The 17,259-nt window shown below is 35.3% G+C and overlaps 5 protein-coding genes across 6 annotated transcripts in view; 1 reads left to right on the forward strand and 4 right to left on the reverse strand.

Annotated features, from left to right (window-relative positions):
* LOC106636416 (glutamine synthetase-like) overlaps positions 1-2,447 on the reverse strand; it is a 28,691-nt gene extending 26,244 nt beyond the window's left edge. Inside the window, exon 1 of the mRNA XM_089591774.1 lies at positions 2,428-2,447. The gene's annotated coding sequence lies outside the window, so the exon portion shown is untranslated. The remainder of the gene's footprint in view (positions 1-2,427) is intronic.
* Positions 2,448-4,347: 1,900 nt separating this feature from the next.
* Taf7 (TATA-box binding protein associated factor 7) lies at positions 4,348-6,650 on the reverse strand. The gene is made up of 7 exons (XM_014349202.2): positions 6,269-6,650; positions 6,059-6,187; positions 5,898-5,978; positions 5,451-5,811; positions 4,992-5,324; positions 4,754-4,923; positions 4,348-4,665 (listed from the first exon to the last, which is right to left on the reverse strand). Exons 1-7 carry the CDS (start codon positions 6,404-6,406, stop codon positions 4,630-4,632), a joined length of 1,248 nt encoding a protein of 415 aa, XP_014204688.2. The 5' UTR covers positions 6,407-6,650; the 3' UTR covers positions 4,348-4,629.
* A 1,193-nt stretch (positions 6,651-7,843) lies between these two features.
* RpL14 (ribosomal protein L14) lies at positions 7,844-9,485 on the reverse strand. Its single transcript, XM_089591251.1, has 4 exons — positions 9,469-9,485; positions 8,914-9,015; positions 8,478-8,672; positions 7,844-8,128 (listed from the first exon to the last, which is right to left on the reverse strand). Exons 3-4 carry the CDS (start codon positions 8,628-8,630, stop codon positions 7,922-7,924), a joined length of 360 nt encoding a protein of 119 aa, XP_089447377.1. The 5' UTR covers positions 8,631-8,672; positions 8,914-9,015; positions 9,469-9,485; the 3' UTR covers positions 7,844-7,921.
* A 475-nt stretch (positions 9,486-9,960) lies between these two features.
* On the forward strand, positions 9,961-14,459 carry ZC3H3 (zinc finger CCCH domain-containing protein 3). Of its 2 annotated transcripts, none has more exons than XM_089591513.1 (8): positions 9,961-10,040; positions 10,097-10,423; positions 10,629-11,892; positions 11,973-12,064; positions 12,147-12,306; positions 12,381-12,539; positions 12,675-12,870; positions 13,601-14,459. In XM_089591513.1, exons 2-8 carry the CDS (start codon positions 10,381-10,383, stop codon positions 14,057-14,059), a joined length of 2,373 nt encoding a protein of 790 aa, XP_089447639.1. In that variant the 5' UTR covers positions 9,961-10,040; positions 10,097-10,380; the 3' UTR covers positions 14,060-14,459. The 2 variants fall into 2 exon arrangements, with proteins under 2 accessions (XP_089447639.1, XP_089447640.1); XM_089591514.1 differs by having other exon boundaries at positions 9,961-10,035.
* A 257-nt stretch (positions 14,460-14,716) lies between these two features.
* On the reverse strand, positions 14,717-16,552 carry LOC106636711 (LETM1 domain-containing protein 1). The gene is made up of 3 exons (XM_014349208.2): positions 15,452-16,552; positions 15,222-15,371; positions 14,717-14,929 (listed from the first exon to the last, which is right to left on the reverse strand). Exons 1-3 carry the CDS (start codon positions 16,178-16,180, stop codon positions 14,732-14,734), a joined length of 1,077 nt encoding a protein of 358 aa, XP_014204694.2. The 5' UTR covers positions 16,181-16,552; the 3' UTR covers positions 14,717-14,731.
* Between the last annotated feature and the right edge of the window lie 707 nt (positions 16,553-17,259).

Raw genomic sequence — 17,259 nt, forward strand, 5'->3', positions numbered from 1 at the left:
GATCACGTTTGGTTTGAACTTCAAGATTTAGAAAAATTTCCAAGTTATGAGTAAATCATGTATATTTAAATGCTTTGGATATTTTTTTCGAATAAATTGTGAAAATACAAAATGTGTTTCAATAAAATTTTTATTCGTAAAACACTTTGAACAAAACAAAAAAATAAATTGATTGTACTTATTTAAGCAAACCTTCCCCTCCACATAAGATTGCGAGTTCCTTTTTATAGTTTAAGATAAAAACTAGAAAAATAGCTGTTAAGATTTGAAATCGTTTAATAAACTGAGAATATTATCTGGACCCCAAAAAGGGACAGGAATAAAATAAAAAAGATATTAGATTAGAAAAATATTGAATAAGTTGAAAAAGATATTAAATTATTAAATTAATTAAATTAAGGAAATATTCAGGAGAATTCAATAAAGTAATAATCAATAAACAATTGCTGTATATGGTGCAGGAATTAATTGATTATTCAACAGATAAATTTTGAAACTTGATAATAAATATTTTTAAGTATTGTATATAATCGGCAATTTGAGCAATTTCGCTCTTTTACACAGGGCCACGAACCCGCCCTCCGACATATAAACACAATCATTGTTTGTATGTTGGTTCCTAATCTTAGAGTTTCCTCGGTACAGATAATATTCTTAGCCGATTGTTACCACCACAAATTAACCGGGGTTATACTCGAAGAAAGGGAAGTCGTAATACCAAAATTTGTTTCTTGAGTTAACTCGTGGTAAATAAAAATTAAAAATTAGCTATCCTATAATAATTAAACGATCCACCCAAAATCTGTTTTTCTACTGTTTTTACAGAGTTGGACATTCATCATAAATTTGGTTAATTAATTTATAAGAAAAAAGTAAGAATTCTATCTTAAAAGATTGATTGTTGCGTGACTAAAGCCTTTTTACTCGCAGTGCGATTTGTTGAAATATTTGTCAAAGATTGGTTGCATTAAGGTGCAGAAAATATTAAAATGGAGAGAATAATTATATAGATAAAGCTGCAAACGCTATGTGGACTGGCTTGCCTGAGAAGTAAGTAAGGAGCGGGCGGTAACGGTTTGAATGATTTTTTAAGTTGAAAAACGTATACCTAGTAGCCCACCGATCGTACCACAGGTAAGTGAGGTAAGTTAAACGTAGGTGACTTACCGGTGGGTAATATTTTTGTTTTTATTTTTACAATTTTTTTAAAAGCCAATGTACTAGCTGCCTTACTATTGCGTTTTTTTTTTTTTTTAATTTATTTCTTTGATTCATCTCACCTTATAAAGGGTAAAAATTCACTCAATAATTAATTTTTTATACAGCATATTTGTGTGTATATTTATATACATAAATTATAAATTATATAAAATATGAATAATACAAAATTCCAATAAAATTATCTGTTACTTTTTTATGGCCCCTGGCGCTCCCTCACTGTTATTAGAGACCTCTCATTCTGTATTCATCTCCCCGAAAAATTATGAAAAATTTGGTAGATTCGCCCGTTACTTATTTTAACCCTATGAAATTTTTCATAGTCATTATACAATTTTTCTTTTCTTCAGTTATAATAATTTATTTAAATGGTCATTTATTTGCTCATTATTTAGTTTTTTCTTCAAAAACCCTTTTGTATTTTTCCTATTATTTTTCTATTTTTTGTATTGTACACGTACTAAAAAACAAAATTATCCGACCAAATTTTCATTGGGTTTTCTAAATTTTTTTTACATTTACGGTAATGAATATTACATATTCGTTACTCTGAAGAAAATTCGAGTATTTTGACCCAATTGCACAGCAAACAAAAAAAAAAAAAAAAAAAAACTGTTGTGTTTAGGAAAATCTTGATAAACATCAAAAACGAAGTAATAATATAAGCATTCTAAAATAATGATTGCTCTCTCATTTTTTAATTAATAATTGTAAAAGTACACAACGTTTAAAAAATTTTAAAACCCTGTTTTTTTTATACATCTCTGTTATGTAGTAAAATAAAATTTTAATAACTTGTAAAAATGTTGAAAATGCTACCTTTCTTACTTAAAATCACTTTTGAACTACTTTAACGTCAACTTGATTGTAACTTGTGATGAAAATAGATGATACCATTTACATGACAACACCCTTAAAGCAAATGGTTGAGCTAATTTATCATAGTTTTCAGCAATAAATAAATTTTACTTTAATTGTTTGTGTATTAGAAAAGTTGCCATAAATAAGCTCAATCCCATACATTAGGAGCTGTCATTCATATGTTACCACCAATTAAATTAAGGTGAAACCAGTCCATATACGTGACTTTTTTATGTTGTAATATTGTAAGAAAAACATTTTGCCAAACTTTTTAAAAACGGAATGCTTAGCAATAATTCTCTAAAAGACAAAATTATTTTGAAACGTAAAGTTAATTAATTTGCTCACCTTCGCAGGTATCCAACACGAGCCCCAGGACGCTCGAAGAAAGACTAACAACGAACAAGTCCATACTTTTTACTGAACTGTTATCGAACACCTACGATTACGAAGATTGCATCTTGATATTACGATTACGAGTTACCTCATTCGCATGATGTTTAAGCAGATATATTTTTCTCCGATATTTTTGATACTAATAATACAATTGCTCTACTTTTCACTTGCCCTCGCAAATTTCCAGTCGTTGTAACTTTTTTTTATTTCCCATATTTATATTTCCTGCAAAAAATGACAAAAATAGTCGATAAAATGGGTAAACTGTTTAACATCAACAGAGTCAATAATTTATGCTATGATTGTTGAGAGTTTTCAACAACAATTAACTTTGAATAAATTGGAGAAATGTTAAAAAAAAAAAAAATTACATGTTTATATAATTGAGCCAACATAAATTTTATAACTAATTAGCATTATTACTTAGAGCAAAAAAAAAATCTAGTCGAGTCTACTAATTTACTAAAATCGGGTTACTACCTACAATTGTGAGTTTGGTAGTAGCGCCGTAGGGACGCGTTTACCCCACTTTAGGTAATCGCGACTAAATAGTCTAGTTAAACTAGTAGTCGACACTATTGGAACTTTGTTCTTTTTATTGGCTCTTTTAATAGCAAATTAAATATGAAAAAAAAAAAAAAAAAAAGACAAAGCAACTTGGGAAAGAGCAAGATTTATTCATTTCTTCTCGGTCAAATTTTCGAAATTTCAATTTCATAAATCGTATGATAACGTCTTTTTTCCCCAATAAAAACTAAGTTGGTTATAGTAATATAGCCGGAAAATATTGGTAGAAACTGATAATATTTATTAACGTAACATAAATTTTTTACCATTTACGAGGAATAGTTATATGTTGCGCTATTTTCAGAAATAAACTGACAACAGCTCGGTATGTGAATAAACAGTCTGGTTTATTTTTGATTGCTCTTCATATTTCTGCACACGTTTTCCCTTACAATTATCAAATTTTTTTTTTTAAAGTATACATTTGCGCGAACTGCAGTTTTATCGCTTTTATTCTTTCTAATCAAAAAATTACCCTCAAGAAACTAAAAAAAAGATTTTTTACTTACATTTTTAAGAAAGGTCTCAAGATATTTTCCATTTGACCTTGTTTCGCTTTACATCACACACAATGTGATTAATAAAATACATTTTTGATTTATTTTAATGTCAAACGCCAATATCAAGTTTTTTCACTCGGATCAAAATAAGCACTTTGTGCAAGATAAAAACATTAGATGATCCGTTGCATCAATATTTCTTTTTTTTTACATTAAAAAAAAGACTATATACATTCATGACAGGGAGTGATAACAGGTCCAACATTGGTAGCCCTAGCAACAAATTAGTGCTCTCCAGTCCACGTCCTTGGCAAATTGGCTCGTTCCGCATAAAAAGCTATTACACCGTGCAACAGCAGCATCATCAGCAGCTGCAAGAGAGCCAGCACCAGTCCCCCTTTATTGCGGGTTAATCGGCAAGTACATACGCAGAGAGGCTTCTGACGCTCCCATGCCACAGGGAAAATGGGACATTACTTCCGCTCGTGGGGTCTGTCCATATGAACTTGTCAAGATTGATGTTCGCTCCAGTCATAGAGAGCGAGAGAGAATAGACGAGGAGATAAGCGCTCGGGCTTTGTGCGCATCAAATCCCAATCCACCTTGTTTGGATGTGATGAGCAAATGACAGCCCGCTTTTGGTCATCGAAATTTGTAATGTCCACAATTGTATGTATACAAATTTTGCTGGGTATGTTACGTAATTGATGATTCATGCACTACTCCAATAATTATGCGCTAATGTGACACAACGACACAACCACAATGTAATTTTAGTGGCGTCTAGTGCAAAATATATAATTTCAAATTACGGAATGGATAATTTTTGTTAAAATAATATTCATCTATTTACAAAAAAATATACTTTACACTCTCTTTGTTCTATAATCGATTGTTTTTGCTAACCTTCTGTTTATTTAGTTACTTATCTTATACTATCTCTGTCGATCAAATTATTTACAAACCTTTAAATTTATGTTTAATCTTTCAAACTTTAGCACATAAAACATATGGTTCCACATATTTTACATCATTTTTAAAGGGTACGTTCACATAAAAATTCAGTGTATTCAGTCTTGTTGGTTATTCACACATTATCTTCCAATTCGGCAAGTTGATTCAACTAAAAAGTAAAAGAGATATACAAATGTATTTCATGAAAATGAACGCTCAAAAGAAAAAAACTTGAAAAGTAATGTAACTCTACACACTTCTTGAATTTTCTGATTTTCTTGAGCAAATAAGTTGTCAATGATCTCATGGAAACGCTCTCTCAGCTTTTCATTTTCGATATTTGCTATTTTTTCTTCCTGCTGCCGTCTTTGCTCTTGCAAATCACGCAGTTCAGCTTGCAGTTGCTCTCGCCGAACTTGAATGGTATCTGAAAATCAAGATAATTTACAGTGTACGTTTGGTGAGATATTGTTATTGCTGTACGATTATTCATACCTTTGCTAATCATAATGTTTTGAGACAAGGGGTATCCCACAGAAAGATCATAGTCATGGTAATTTTCTATTTTTGGTATTTTTACGTCTTCAATGTCGGGTTTGATGTCTTCAATGACATCTGTTTCAAACATTTCTTTGGAAAACTCAGTTACCAATTGACCGCTACTAGTAGACGGAACGTTAGCAGACGAGTAACCAACTTGCATTGAATTGGAATCCGAGACTCTACTATCCGCAGACATGCGACTATTTTCATCCATGTCCGTAACATTTATGGGAACGTCATCGTCTTCGCTGTCACTAACTGCTTCACCAAAGATGTCATGTTCGGCTGAAAAAAATATTATTCCTTTAAATTATTTGAAAACAAAAAACTGGGTGCCTACATGTATTATATGGTAATTATAGTACTGAATTCTAAATAAATACTATGATGCTATCATTAACAATTACTCACCAACATCAACACTTTGTGAAACGTCATTGTGATTTTCACTCTTGACCTCAACAGTTCCACTTGAGGAGACTATATTTGGCTTTGTCTGATCTTCATCCTCACAAATCACCTCCCACCTAACGTTCACGGCATCATTATCAATCCTCAACAAACGTTTGACTTCCTTCTCAATTTCCGGTGTTTCAACGTATTTCTTTTTCAACGTTTTCCTGAACCTTCTTTTCCTTATGTTCTTGGACGGTGGCGTTATACCATGAGGCCAAAGGAACTTTTTGTCGACCTTGATGGGATCTTTTTTCTTCTGTCGAATTGGAGACTCCTCATCCGTCGTGTGATCCTCCTCTTCTTTGCAGATAAGTATCTGCACAATCGTAGTAATTTTTTTTTCAGTAACGTGACCCAACTAGGTGCTTGCATGTTATTCACTATTAACAACAAACAGGGTACCTGGCAAATGTCCGCAGTCTTGTAGAAACTCTTGTTGTCGATGGTTTTCAGGGACTCAACGATTGTCGGCAAATCCAATAGCTGTAGCAAAAGACTGCGTACAATACACAAGAAACTCGCATAAAAATATCGAGTGAGGTATAAAGAAAAGGCGCAACTACCTTTGTATGAAATAGCCAGTTGTCAAATCTAACTGTTCCGTTTCGTAAGTCAGTATCCAGAGATATGGCCAGTCTTTCTTTCAGAGGCAAGCCGTTGCGTAAAATTTCTCTTAAAACATTTGAAGCTTCCTGACAGTCAAAAACAAATTATATTAGATATAACTCTAGTTTGTGTATACATCATAAACAATAAGGTTAGAAAACATTTACCTCTGGAAGCCGCATTATAAACTGACTTTCTAGCTCCACTTGAGGCTCTCCTTTGTTTTTGTTTTCTGAATTGTTTTGTCTGTTTGTTTTTGAAACTGTTCTGACTTTTTTTCTAACATTACTTTCGCTTCCGTCCATTTTCACTTCCAACAATCTCTGTCTAACACAATACAAAGCAGCAGCAAAGCAGTATAGTGGCAGATTAAGCAATCAGACTTATCAGACGGTATATGCTGGGTATTTTTCCGCAATCGTCACCGTCACCATAGTATAAACCAAGAGCTGAGGCAGAGAGGCAGAGTAGAGTCTATGTCTATCATAGAGATCCTTCTCTGTCCTTATATCTCTATGCGTCCGACTGCGTTGAAAGTTAGATACAGCCTCTGATTTTTTCATTCTGGTAAAGAGAGCACGGTGAAGGATATACATGAAGTTATGTGTAGTAATTATAGTAATCACTACTAAGTAGTGTCATATGGTCGATTTTATTAAACCATATAAGTAGAAAATCTATACTTTTAGAGGTCAATTTTTGGATAAAAGGATTATAAACTTGCCGCAAACAGCACAGTAATTGTCAAATTTTTATTGTCTGTCTATAACATTAGTTGCGGCTGGTTTATAATTGATAACATGGCTCTGTAGTTAAAATTATTTAGTTCAGCGCCATCTAGCGTTGCGGATTTCTGAACTAAAAAGTAGCCCTAAACTTTCGACCCACAGCATAAGCGCTTAAAGCCATTTAATCAATTATAAACCAGCCGCAACTCATCCTGTAGCTATAAAATGAGAAAATAACGATACGTTTGTTTTTGGCGGCAAGTTAACAATCTATTTTCTACCAAAAAATTGACCTCCTATGTATTTATACTTTTGAAGATAAATTTCCGAATGAAGGTAAGATTGTTAACTTGCCGCCAAAAACACATGTATCATTATTTTTTTATTTTATAGCTACTACAAAATGAGTTGCGGCTGGTTTATAATAGGCTTAATGGCTCTAAGCGCTAATGCTGTGCCTCGAAGTGAGCCATATATATATATATATATATATATATATATATATATATATATATATATATATATATATAGACATACGTATGAATAGCATCAGCATGTACGTCAATTGATTAATGATTACCTATATGTGTCAGTTTTTTTCTGTGTGAATATTCGCGAATTGTACGTTTGGTCACAGAAACAACTGGAATGAAAATATTGAAATAAAAAATATATATTGTTTCACGACTTTCTTGATGTATAGGGAACCAAACAGAACTGGTTCTGTATATATAGGTATATTTTGTTAAGAGAACCGAACCGAACCAAAAGGGGCTTGAACAAATCTATTGTCTCTAGATTCCTTCTGAATGTCAAATTGTTTTAACAGTAAGCTTTGCACTCTCTTCTTTGGAATTTCAGTAGTGTTTGCGTAACAGACGTTATTCTCTTAATAACCACTTAGATTTGTCAAATTGCTAGGTGTAATGTTGTAAAATTGAAACTAAAACGTACTCGTCCGGGAATATAATTTATGAAACGGTGAGGGAATATAATTGCACAACGTTATCCAAGTAAAAAAATGTCAACTATTTCTTTTATTGAGTTTTATTATTTTAAATATAAACAGATTTAAACGCGGTGTTCTCGAATTTACTTTTTAGCTTCTTTGGATTTTTTAGAATCCTTAGCAGTTTTAGCTGGTTCCTTGCTTTCCTCTGTAGCCTTGACAGCTTTAGCTTTCTTCGGGCCTTTTTTGTCATTACGTTTTAGCCTATAAAAGACTGTGGACCTAATGGCGTTGCGGATTCGTCTGGCACGACGAAGTTTAAATCTGTCAAAGTCTGACAATTGGGCACGCTGAAATTATAAATAACATTGATGAGTTTTCTAAAAAAAAATAGTATAAAATTAATGGAACAAAGTTTATTAGATCAGTATGTACTGAAAACAATGCATATTTACTTATTTAAATATTGATAAGTTTTCAGTAATATTTACATTTCTTTATAGTTCAAAATTTGATCTTAAAAGTGAGTAGGTCATACATAACAAAAAAAAAAAAAATGTTGAAATGCTTAAACATTATTTTTCAAGTAAAGAAAAGTTGCAAAATTTTATTCATGATGCATTTAGACAACAGTTTTCATGAAATCGTAGAGTAAATGAAAATTAGAAACTGGAGTTGGAGGGAATAAAATAAACATACCAATTTTTTCGCCTTGATTTTTCCAGCCCACATTGTCTTACTCCACTTCTCTTCGAACTCCTTCCAATTCCAAGCCTTACGAACTGCTCGTGTAGAGGCTGTAAATGGAAATTTGATGTGGAATTTGGTTAAATGAAGATCATTTAACCTCATCTGTTGTCGTGGTACTTTAGTGTGTGGCCCATCAACCAAAACCTGCAAATCGATAAAATCTTTGAGTACAATTTAAACATGTGGAAAAAGTAGAATTGATTGTTGTCAAAATATTCAGTTTGTAATTTGGCTTCAGTTATGTATCAGCCGGCAATTCCTATCAAGAATAAGGGTTCATCATGATCAGCTAGTAAAAAAAATGTTTCACAATAATACAAGACCTAGTGATTCAAGTGCCAATATGTTGCATGCAATTACATGAAGAACAAAATATCGTAATTACCCTGTTTTGGTCGATGATATCGACAATCGCCACCAATTTGCCCTGGGAAGGACCATCATTGACATAGGCCACTCGGCCGGTCTGCACGAATCGCTGGAACGGCTGAAATAAGCAAAAAAACAAAAACTAATTATAGTGAGGATTGACTTTCCCAGACACCCTTCAGATATATTGTAACCTCAAAAAGGTGATCTCGGCCTTAGAAGAAAAAAAAAAAACAAAAAAAAAACACGTTACACGACCACACGCGTGAGATGAGTCGAAAGGAAATCTCCCAAATTTTGCTTCGAAGCCTACCGACTGTACAAATGTAAAAAAGGTGATTATCAATGACGACGAGTCTTTAAACAACTGAACCGTGAGCAACGATACGTATGAAGCAAGCCATGTGGCATCGTGTTCGGTGAAAAGAGGTTATCCTCCGAGTGCGTTTGTTAAGTAAACAAAAAGGGCAATAATTAAGGTAACAACACCGACACAGGGATAAAATAATAACGTGAAACCAACGAATAATCGAAATAGCGACAGAAACAAAATTGTTGATAACCAACGTACTTGTTGCAAAGGAGAAAAAGTACGAGAGCACGAGAGCAGGCGTCACTTACCATTGTGCCTCGAGTATTCCAAAAGCGAGAAAAGAAGGACGAAACCCCCCCAGCTCCGCCGCACGAGAGACTGGAAAAGCTTACCTGGAGAGTCGCGCGCTTGACTCGCGCGCGCGCGCAATAATCGTCACTGTAATTGGCGCTGCTTTTGAAAACACGTTTATTACATCAACCATTTCCACGCGACATTCTGATACAAATATATATGCTCACGCTTGCAATATTTGATGCTATGATGAAAAAATACTTTTAAAGTATCACTATTGTTTTTTACGTTCAGTCACATTGAACATGAAAGGGTTATAATTTAGAAATGTGCAGTTGGATTTGGTACTTGTATTTGACTAGCCACGTCTTCCCAGAGTCGAGCGGTGATTGGCCCGCTTGCTTACACTTTCGGTAGGATCTATCTTCGCATTCGTCGATTACCACACGTAAGATCTAGGATTGCCATGCCATATACGCCATACTTTCACAAATTTTAGTGCCTATGCATGGAGTCATTGGAGTCGAGCGCGTAAGGTGATTCAACAGCATTTATTTCGTCATATCAAGACTTTAAAATCACAAATATATAGTTTTGCAGTTTTACGGGCAGTAAGCACAAGTGTGGTGTATTGTCAGATGATAACACTTGTAGGCATAGTAAAGGTGTGCAATGAAAAATATATCATTGTTTTGTGAGTGAGATTCATCCCTTGTTTCTGCACGTATGTATTACGCAGTAAATGTACAACGCAAGTCAGAGCTCGGTTTTTTTTCCATCAAACTCGAGTATGCTCAAGAGATATGATTGCTAAATTATCATCCTCTAGGACAATAGCTGCATAAAGTAATCATAAGTTTGTTGAAAAACCAAAAGATGGACAGTTTTCTGCAGCAGCACGATCTTCCTGGACTCAACGGTAAGGTTGCATCTCACTATTCCTTGGACTCTCTGTAGATCTATATATACCTACGTGTACCTCGATATAATGTATTTCCTTTGCGTTTCTCAAAATCAAGTCTTATCTTTGATTCTCTGTGATTCGTGCACCATAAGGTGTGTTTTTTCCTGTCTGATAACTTTGGAATTCACGTAGACGTGATAAACATATTGTTGTGTTCTAGGTCTACTGGAGAAACACAAGCAGATGCAAGAGAGGTCGGCAATCAAGTCCCAGGCGCAAATGATGCACAGTGGCATTAATTTCGTCAACCCAGTAAATCCAGGATTGCAGCACGCCAGTGGTTTGTTCTTGGGAAGCCCTGCAGCAATGGTGCCGTTCACGAATCATTACTTCATGGGTAGTCCGGTGCAGATGCAGTGTGCAAACGGCTACTACAATCCAAATCCCATCCTTCAGCCTGTAAACAGTTTTTTCAATCCCACTCCTGTACTCCAGCCTCCTCCTAGCAGCTACTTTAACCCCAATTCTATGTTGCAGACACCGGCTGGCACTTACTTCGATCCGAGTGCTGTGCTACCCAATCCGACCAATTTTTTCAATCCCAATCCTTTGCCTCAGTTTCCTGTGCCGCAGAACTATTTGAACCAAAATCTCATGATGCGGTACGACAATTATTTTGACCCTAACCCCGTGCCGCAGTACCAGAATAACGCTTACATTCAGAATCCGGTAACACCGTGCTTGAGCAGCACTTATCCCCCGAACTTTATGCCCCAGTTCATAATTGGTGGGAATCCCGGTGTTAATCCTGTGCCACAGTGTACTATAAACAATAACTTTAGTCAGACTGCAGTGACACACGTTGCAAATAGTAATTTCAATCGAAACGCTGTGTCGCAAAGTGTAAATAGAGTTGTCAACAAAAATTTTGCCAGTACCAACAAACCAAACTACCCCAAGGAGCAAAAGCCTCAAGGAAACGTTCCCGTTTCAACAGGCAAAGTTTACGTTAACCCGAGATACATTCATGTTAATCGAAAATTTATTTCTGATGCTAAAGAAACAAACTGCAGTAAGGAAGAAAATTCTGACATACCTTGTGCATTGGAGACTTCAACCACATCTGTTCCCGCGGTTGCTACTGCTTCTTCTGCCGAAACGAACTTCCCTAGTGTGAGTGAAAACACACAGACAGTAGAATCTTGTAGTTCTGAAAAATCGAAGCAAGATGATGGTGGTGTACTCAAGTCAGAAAATAATGACTCTTCTGAGAATAATGCGAATTCTAGCATAGTGATATTGACGCGCAGTAAACTTGTCAGGATAAAGAAAAGTCCCATGAAACTCACGGTGGCACCAAGAAAGAGGCTTTCATCCACTGGTTTGAAAAAATTAAAGATAAGTCCAAAGAAAAATTTGACCTCTGCGAATCAATTGTACAGCATGAGTAAAATGAAATATATTAATTCGGTGACAAAAAAAATGTAAGTTTCGTCTTCAATATCATTAAGTTTGTAAATTTAAAGCTGAAAATTATATGTTAAAGTTTGTTTTATTATCGTAGGAGTCGCAGACTGGGATTGATTTCTATTGATGGTGTTTTGTACAACAAAAGCCGAAATCAACTGATTCGCAGTAATTCTTCGTTAGTGAAGCGTGAGATTTCAAAATATTTGTGTTAACCATTTATTAACTATTGCCTGTATAATTTTATAATCATTGGAAGATTGGATTTCAGGAAAACTTGATTCTATATCTGACAAAAGTGTAGAATATTACGTGGCTGAAGATGGTAAGAAACTGTTGAAATTGGACATCGTTAAGAAAAAAAGTGTCACTTCTCCAGTTAAATCAAACACAACTTTACCGTCTGTAAAAAATTATAAGACAAATTTCAGGTAATAGAATCGCGTTGTGTAGTTACACAGTTTTTAGATGAAAAAAAATCGCAATTCTGACATTATAATTTCAGTTACAAAGTAAAGCAGAGAAGTTTGCAAATTTTGCGAGATAAAATGCGTAAAAATAATCAACCATGCCTTTTGTTCAAAAAGTTTGGGTACTGTGCTAACCAAATAGAAGGAACTTGTCCCAAAGTGCACGATAAAAAGCTAGTAGCAGTCTGCCGAAAGTAAATTATCATGTTCATTTTATTTATTGCAACGATGATACATAATTGTTATCGTCTAATTTTCCATATTACATACAAATAGCAGTTTGAGAAATGTTTGAAAATTTTGTACTTAAACATTTTTTACTTTATTAGATTTCTTCAAGGAAAATGTCGTTTGAAGAATTGTCCACTATCACACGACGTTGGTCCGGAAAAGATGCCGACCTGCAAATACTTTTTAGAAGGTTTTTGCACTCGTGAGGGATGCCCATATTTGCATGTCAAGGTGTCGTCGAAGAAGCCCATTTGCAATGAGTTTCTACGTGGTTACTGTCCTCGTGGTAATGAGGTAAGGGTGAACATATTTCAACGTATAAGCTCATGTTTATTTCATACTTGGGTACCAATAGAACAAATACTTCCAACTAACTACTGTCCCGTTAAGTTAATCATAGGTAATGTTAACAATTATGAATTGTCGATGATAAAGTTTTGAAAAATTTCGAAAGTTAACTCTCAATGTAGCTTTTACTTGAAAATCGTAAATATTTTTCAATTTTTAATAACTGGTGAATGTGCGTTTATAAATGTAGAAATAACATTCAGATTTTTTTCTATTGCTTTTCCCATCTTAGTTTCATCACAAATGATTTAAAATTCTCCCAAGTTTTAAGCAATGTTATTCATAGGTGCTTATAAATACGTTTTACTTTTTTGACAGTGATCTCGTACAAAAAATATTGATGATTTCTTTTTAATTTCTCACACAGCACAGTTGCAAATTTTTATTTTAGCTTATTCATTTTGGTTCATTTTTAATACGTTACATCTTGTAGTTATGGTTTCATCATATTTGCGATTCTATTTTACTTAAAATGCGAGCACTTTTAGTTACAGTAAGAACGCACCAACCACAGTGATTAAAGCATATAATGTAACGGTTATTGGTTCTAAAACACTAATGATTTTGAGGAAAAAAAAAAAAAATAAATAAATAAAACGACAAAGAACGCCAACTTGACACTACTAACACTGGCACGACTTGTTTTTGTTTTCTCTTTCTCTTGTTCATCGCACAGTGCCAGAACCGTCACATAATCGCGTGCCCAGAATTCGACAAGAGCGGCAGCTGCAGCAAAGGTAAGTTTTGTCCATATCCTCACAAATCACTCTTAACAGAGACCAAAAGACCAAAGGGATCAGCTCGGCGCAAGAGCGAGGGGGTGTCGGGCGGGCGAGCTCTAAAGCTCAAGTCCCCGTCGAAAAAGCAACCGGGACAAGTGCCCGAGAGCACAAAGCGTTATTACGACGAAACGAGCGAAGATTTGAGCGTTAAACGGGATAGACTGCCAAAACAGATCGACGCGGCCACGGAGGAGGAGCCGCTTGCTCCTGCCCCTCGTACTTTAAACGAGGAGTCACTGGATGCGTGCGACGCAAGCAAAAGTAACGACAATGCCCGTGAAACCGAACTCGTGAGCAGTAGATCCCGGAGGCCACCCATCGGTCCGCTTCCAGCTTATATTCCTATCGAATGACCTTGCGCGTTGCGTTAGGACGCGGTTCGTTTATTGAATAAGACCACCACTTTATCTTTTCTTTCTTACTAAAGTACCTCTCTTCGTGACGTTAGTTATGAGATTTTTCTTTCCCTCCCCCCCCCCCAAGAATAATTTATTCGCGAACTGTGATATACACGCTCATTTGTTACTCTGTATCCGTTTGTTGCTCCCGTGTTTTTGCTGATGAAATATTTGTATTGTTGTAAATATATTTAAACACCTTGATTGTTTGTTCTTTAGTTGAGGACGTTGAGATTTCAAATTTGATTGATATCTTTGCGTGCCAATTCTTCGCTCGTAAACTTTTTTTTTCTTTCATCCATATCACGATAAAAAAATACTTGAAAAACTGACAAGCCCAGTGAAACTCCAACGTTATGACGAAATATACATATATTTTTTGTAACAAAATTATTTGTAAATAACAATAATTTATAAAGAAAAAGAAAAAAAATACAATTATTTATATTTGAAATAAATAATTTTATTCCAGTATGTACAGTGTTGTTTTTCATTTATCACAATGTTTTCCTTAAATTATTATTATTTCCTTTTTTGAGTTTCTTTTTTTCTTCATTCGTACAACAAAGTTGGAACTTTTGAAAAAAATTTCAAACAAAGTCGATACAATTTTTCAAACGACTTTCATCACTTGTGCTTTTTTTTGCCATGATACAAGAGAGTCCAATTTGTCTCTAAATTATACGCCAACAGAATTGGGCAATGCAAGAGTAAAGAAATACTGTTTTCGTCAACTTCTGCTGATATTGACAGCCATTGGTCAAGCCAAGCTTGCATACTGTCAATCGACATGTTTACTGGATTCACACCTCTGAATGATAATGCCTAAAACAAAAAATTAAGTATGAACTGAGCAAATTTTTAATTAAAGAATCTATACGTTAATTCCGTCAGATCAACACATTGCTTTACGAAATAACATCTCAAAATGTAAACAGTAAACACAGTGTCAAAGTTCTATTTTTGGAAGTAAAAAATTTTTATATATGTATAGTTAGAGTAATGTGCATCAAAGCTTGAACTCGAATGTACAATAATAACACTGTCTCCGGCGTTATGAGTAAAGTTGACTTTTCCTTTATCCAAATCAAACACTATAATAAATAAATTTAAGTACCCATCGAATGGCATCATACGGCAGTTTGCAGACTCCTCCTTCTCTTTGGATGGCAGTATCCATGCGTTTGATGAGTAAACCTCTCTCAAGAAGCCTCTTTCTGTGCCTCAATCCGAACCTACTCAATCCATGAACCTTCAGTAATTCTATCTGAAAATGTATTAATTCATAAATAAGTTTTTAGCAAAATTGCCCAACAAAGGCCATGCAAATGAGTAAGTATAGCTTACAACGTGTTTTCTCGTGAGCTCCGAAAGAGAGAAAGGCTTGCCCGAAAATAATTGCCTGCAGTCGAGTATTTGCTGAACTTTTGGATGAGTTCCACTGCCCAGGTGGGCTACAATGTCTCTAAATTCGGCCTGCAGCCGAGTTTCGTGCACCTTACACACTTCCCTCTGCATGCACCTCAGTAGGGGTTTGTTGTGTACCAGACGGCGTTTGTGCTCCTTGAGCATGAACTTGAGTTTGTCCTGGATGGACCAGTAGTGAGAGGTCAACAGAACGTGGGGAAAGTAAAAGGCCAGGGGAAAGATGATGTAGTTGGTGAAGGGCACAGCCGAAACGAGGAGCACAGGGGAAATCTTGATGAGATCCTTGGGCATTTTAAAGCTCAGCTCGAGCTCCTCGCGGCTGAGACTGTCGACACCCGAGGTCCTCGCCTTCTTGATTGTCTGCACGTACAGCTTGAGGTCCTTGTAAAACTCGCGGGTCCCGTGGCTGAAGATCCGGTAGACGTGCATCGACCTCGGGAACTTGCTCTCGAGCAGTTTGTCGTAGTTTTTGATGTAGTCGACGTACCGGAAAAACCAGTACTTCTTCAGTGAGCTTACTCGGCTACTGCTACCACGGCCGTTCTTGCTGTCGTCAGCGTGACGTTTTGGCAGGAGCGTCGAGCAGCAACTTGGGCTCGGCAACTCCAGCATCCGCGGGCACAGTACTCGCGTTGTTATTCGAAACATTATTGTTTATCGCTTAATCAATATAAATTAAAAAAAAAATAACGTAATAGAAGACGTTCAACGCTATGTTTGTGTATACAGGTACGATTGAACTGTAATTATGACGACTTCAGATTCGAAAATACGTGCTTAACGGCAATTGTCGTTGTCTTCGTTATTTATCACCAACACTTAGCCTGACACAGCCAATAATCGATGCACTATTTGATGTTGAATCATGATTTATCTATTTGGTGGCTCACTTTTATAGTTAGAGGTTAAGTTGGTCCAACAACAAGCTTTTTTTTTTAACCAAAACACTTAGACACGACAGCGCGTACTTTTTCTCAATTACAGAGTATTGAATTAATTAAACAAAACTATATATAAGAAACAATCGGTATAAAGTCACAATATCGTATGCTAGTTCACTCACTGTAGACCGTAGCAGACTGATTTAATCTGACGCTCAGTCAAACACATATAAATAGAAAATAGCCAACAGTGTAATGGCGATGCAGCTCCCGATTGGCCGACCTGACAACCCAGTCGGCGAGTCAGTCCAATCGAAAGTCTACTGACCATCCCCTCTTCCATCTTCACTCGGTATTCGGTATCGGTAAACTATATGGTAAACACGCTTACACACGTGCTCTTCCGCCTTCCGCCTCTTCCCCCACTGTTGTGTGTGTCGTCTGCTCTCAACGTGTGCGAGCTTTACCTATATATATATATATATATATATATATATATATATATATATATATATATATATATATATATATATATATATATATATATATATATATATATATATATTTATGTTTTTTAAAAATATATTTTGATGTCTGAGTATTTATTTACAACGTACACACATTTTGACAGTATGTTTATTGACTTTATTTGTAAACAAAACAATATTTAATCAGGTGTCTGGGATGTTAGCTGCAATGGCTCGTTGGAAAATCAAAATCGATCTTGATCAACAAAAATGGTGAAATAGTTGTTGTTTGTTGTCGGGGTGATTTTTTTCTACGTATTAATCTGTTGACCAAAACATGAGCCGTTGGTTAAAAATGACTTTTGCAATAATTGTTTAA

Source organism: Copidosoma floridanum, unplaced genomic scaffold, assembly GCF_036245765.1.
Source record: "Copidosoma floridanum isolate Cflo_tuat_1 unplaced genomic scaffold, Cflo_Japanese_pri ptg000013l, whole genome shotgun sequence".
In the NCBI taxonomy this organism is placed as follows: Eukaryota; Metazoa; Arthropoda; class Insecta; order Hymenoptera; family Encyrtidae; genus Copidosoma; species Copidosoma floridanum.

Bases quoted from the DNA above. Each gene is read 5' to 3' on its own strand.
- RpL14 (XM_089591251.1), bottom strand. From the start codon at position 8,630: ATGAGGTTAAATGATCTTCATTTAACCAAATTCCACATCAAATTTCCA. The intron at 8,129-8,477 runs GTATGTTTATTT...TTATAATTTCAG, and splicing joins AAATCAAGGCGAAAAAATTG to CGTGCCCAATTGTCAGACTT.
- LOC106636711 (XM_014349208.2), bottom strand. From the start codon at position 16,180: ATGTTTCGAATAACAACGCGAGTACTGTGCCCGCGGATGCTGGAGTTG. The intron at 15,372-15,451 runs GTAAGCTATACT...ATACATTTTCAG, and splicing joins AGCTCACGAGAAAACACGTT to ATAGAATTACTGAAGGTTCA. The intron at 14,930-15,221 runs GTACTTAAATTT...TTTTTGTTTTAG, and splicing joins CGTATGATGCCATTCGATGG to GCATTATCATTCAGAGGTGT.
- ZC3H3 (XM_089591513.1), top strand. From the start codon at position 10,381: ATGGACAGTTTTCTGCAGCAGCACGATCTTCCTGGACTCAACG. The intron at 11,893-11,972 runs GTAAGTTTCGTC...TTATTATCGTAG, and splicing joins AATTCGGTGACAAAAAAAAT to GAGTCGCAGACTGGGATTGA. The intron at 12,871-13,600 runs GTAAGGGTGAAC...TTCATCGCACAG, and splicing joins ACTGTCCTCGTGGTAATGAG to TGCCAGAACCGTCACATAAT.
- Taf7 (XM_014349202.2), bottom strand. From the start codon at position 6,406: ATGGACGGAAGCGAAAGTAATGTTAGAAAAAAAGTCAGAACAGTTTCA. The intron at 5,812-5,897 runs GTACCCTGTTTG...ACGATTGTGCAG, and splicing joins AGACTGCGGACATTTGCCAG to ATACTTATCTGCAAAGAAGA. The intron at 4,666-4,753 runs GTGTGTAGAGTT...TTTACTTTTTAG, and splicing joins AAAATCAGAAAATTCAAGAA to TTGAATCAACTTGCCGAATT.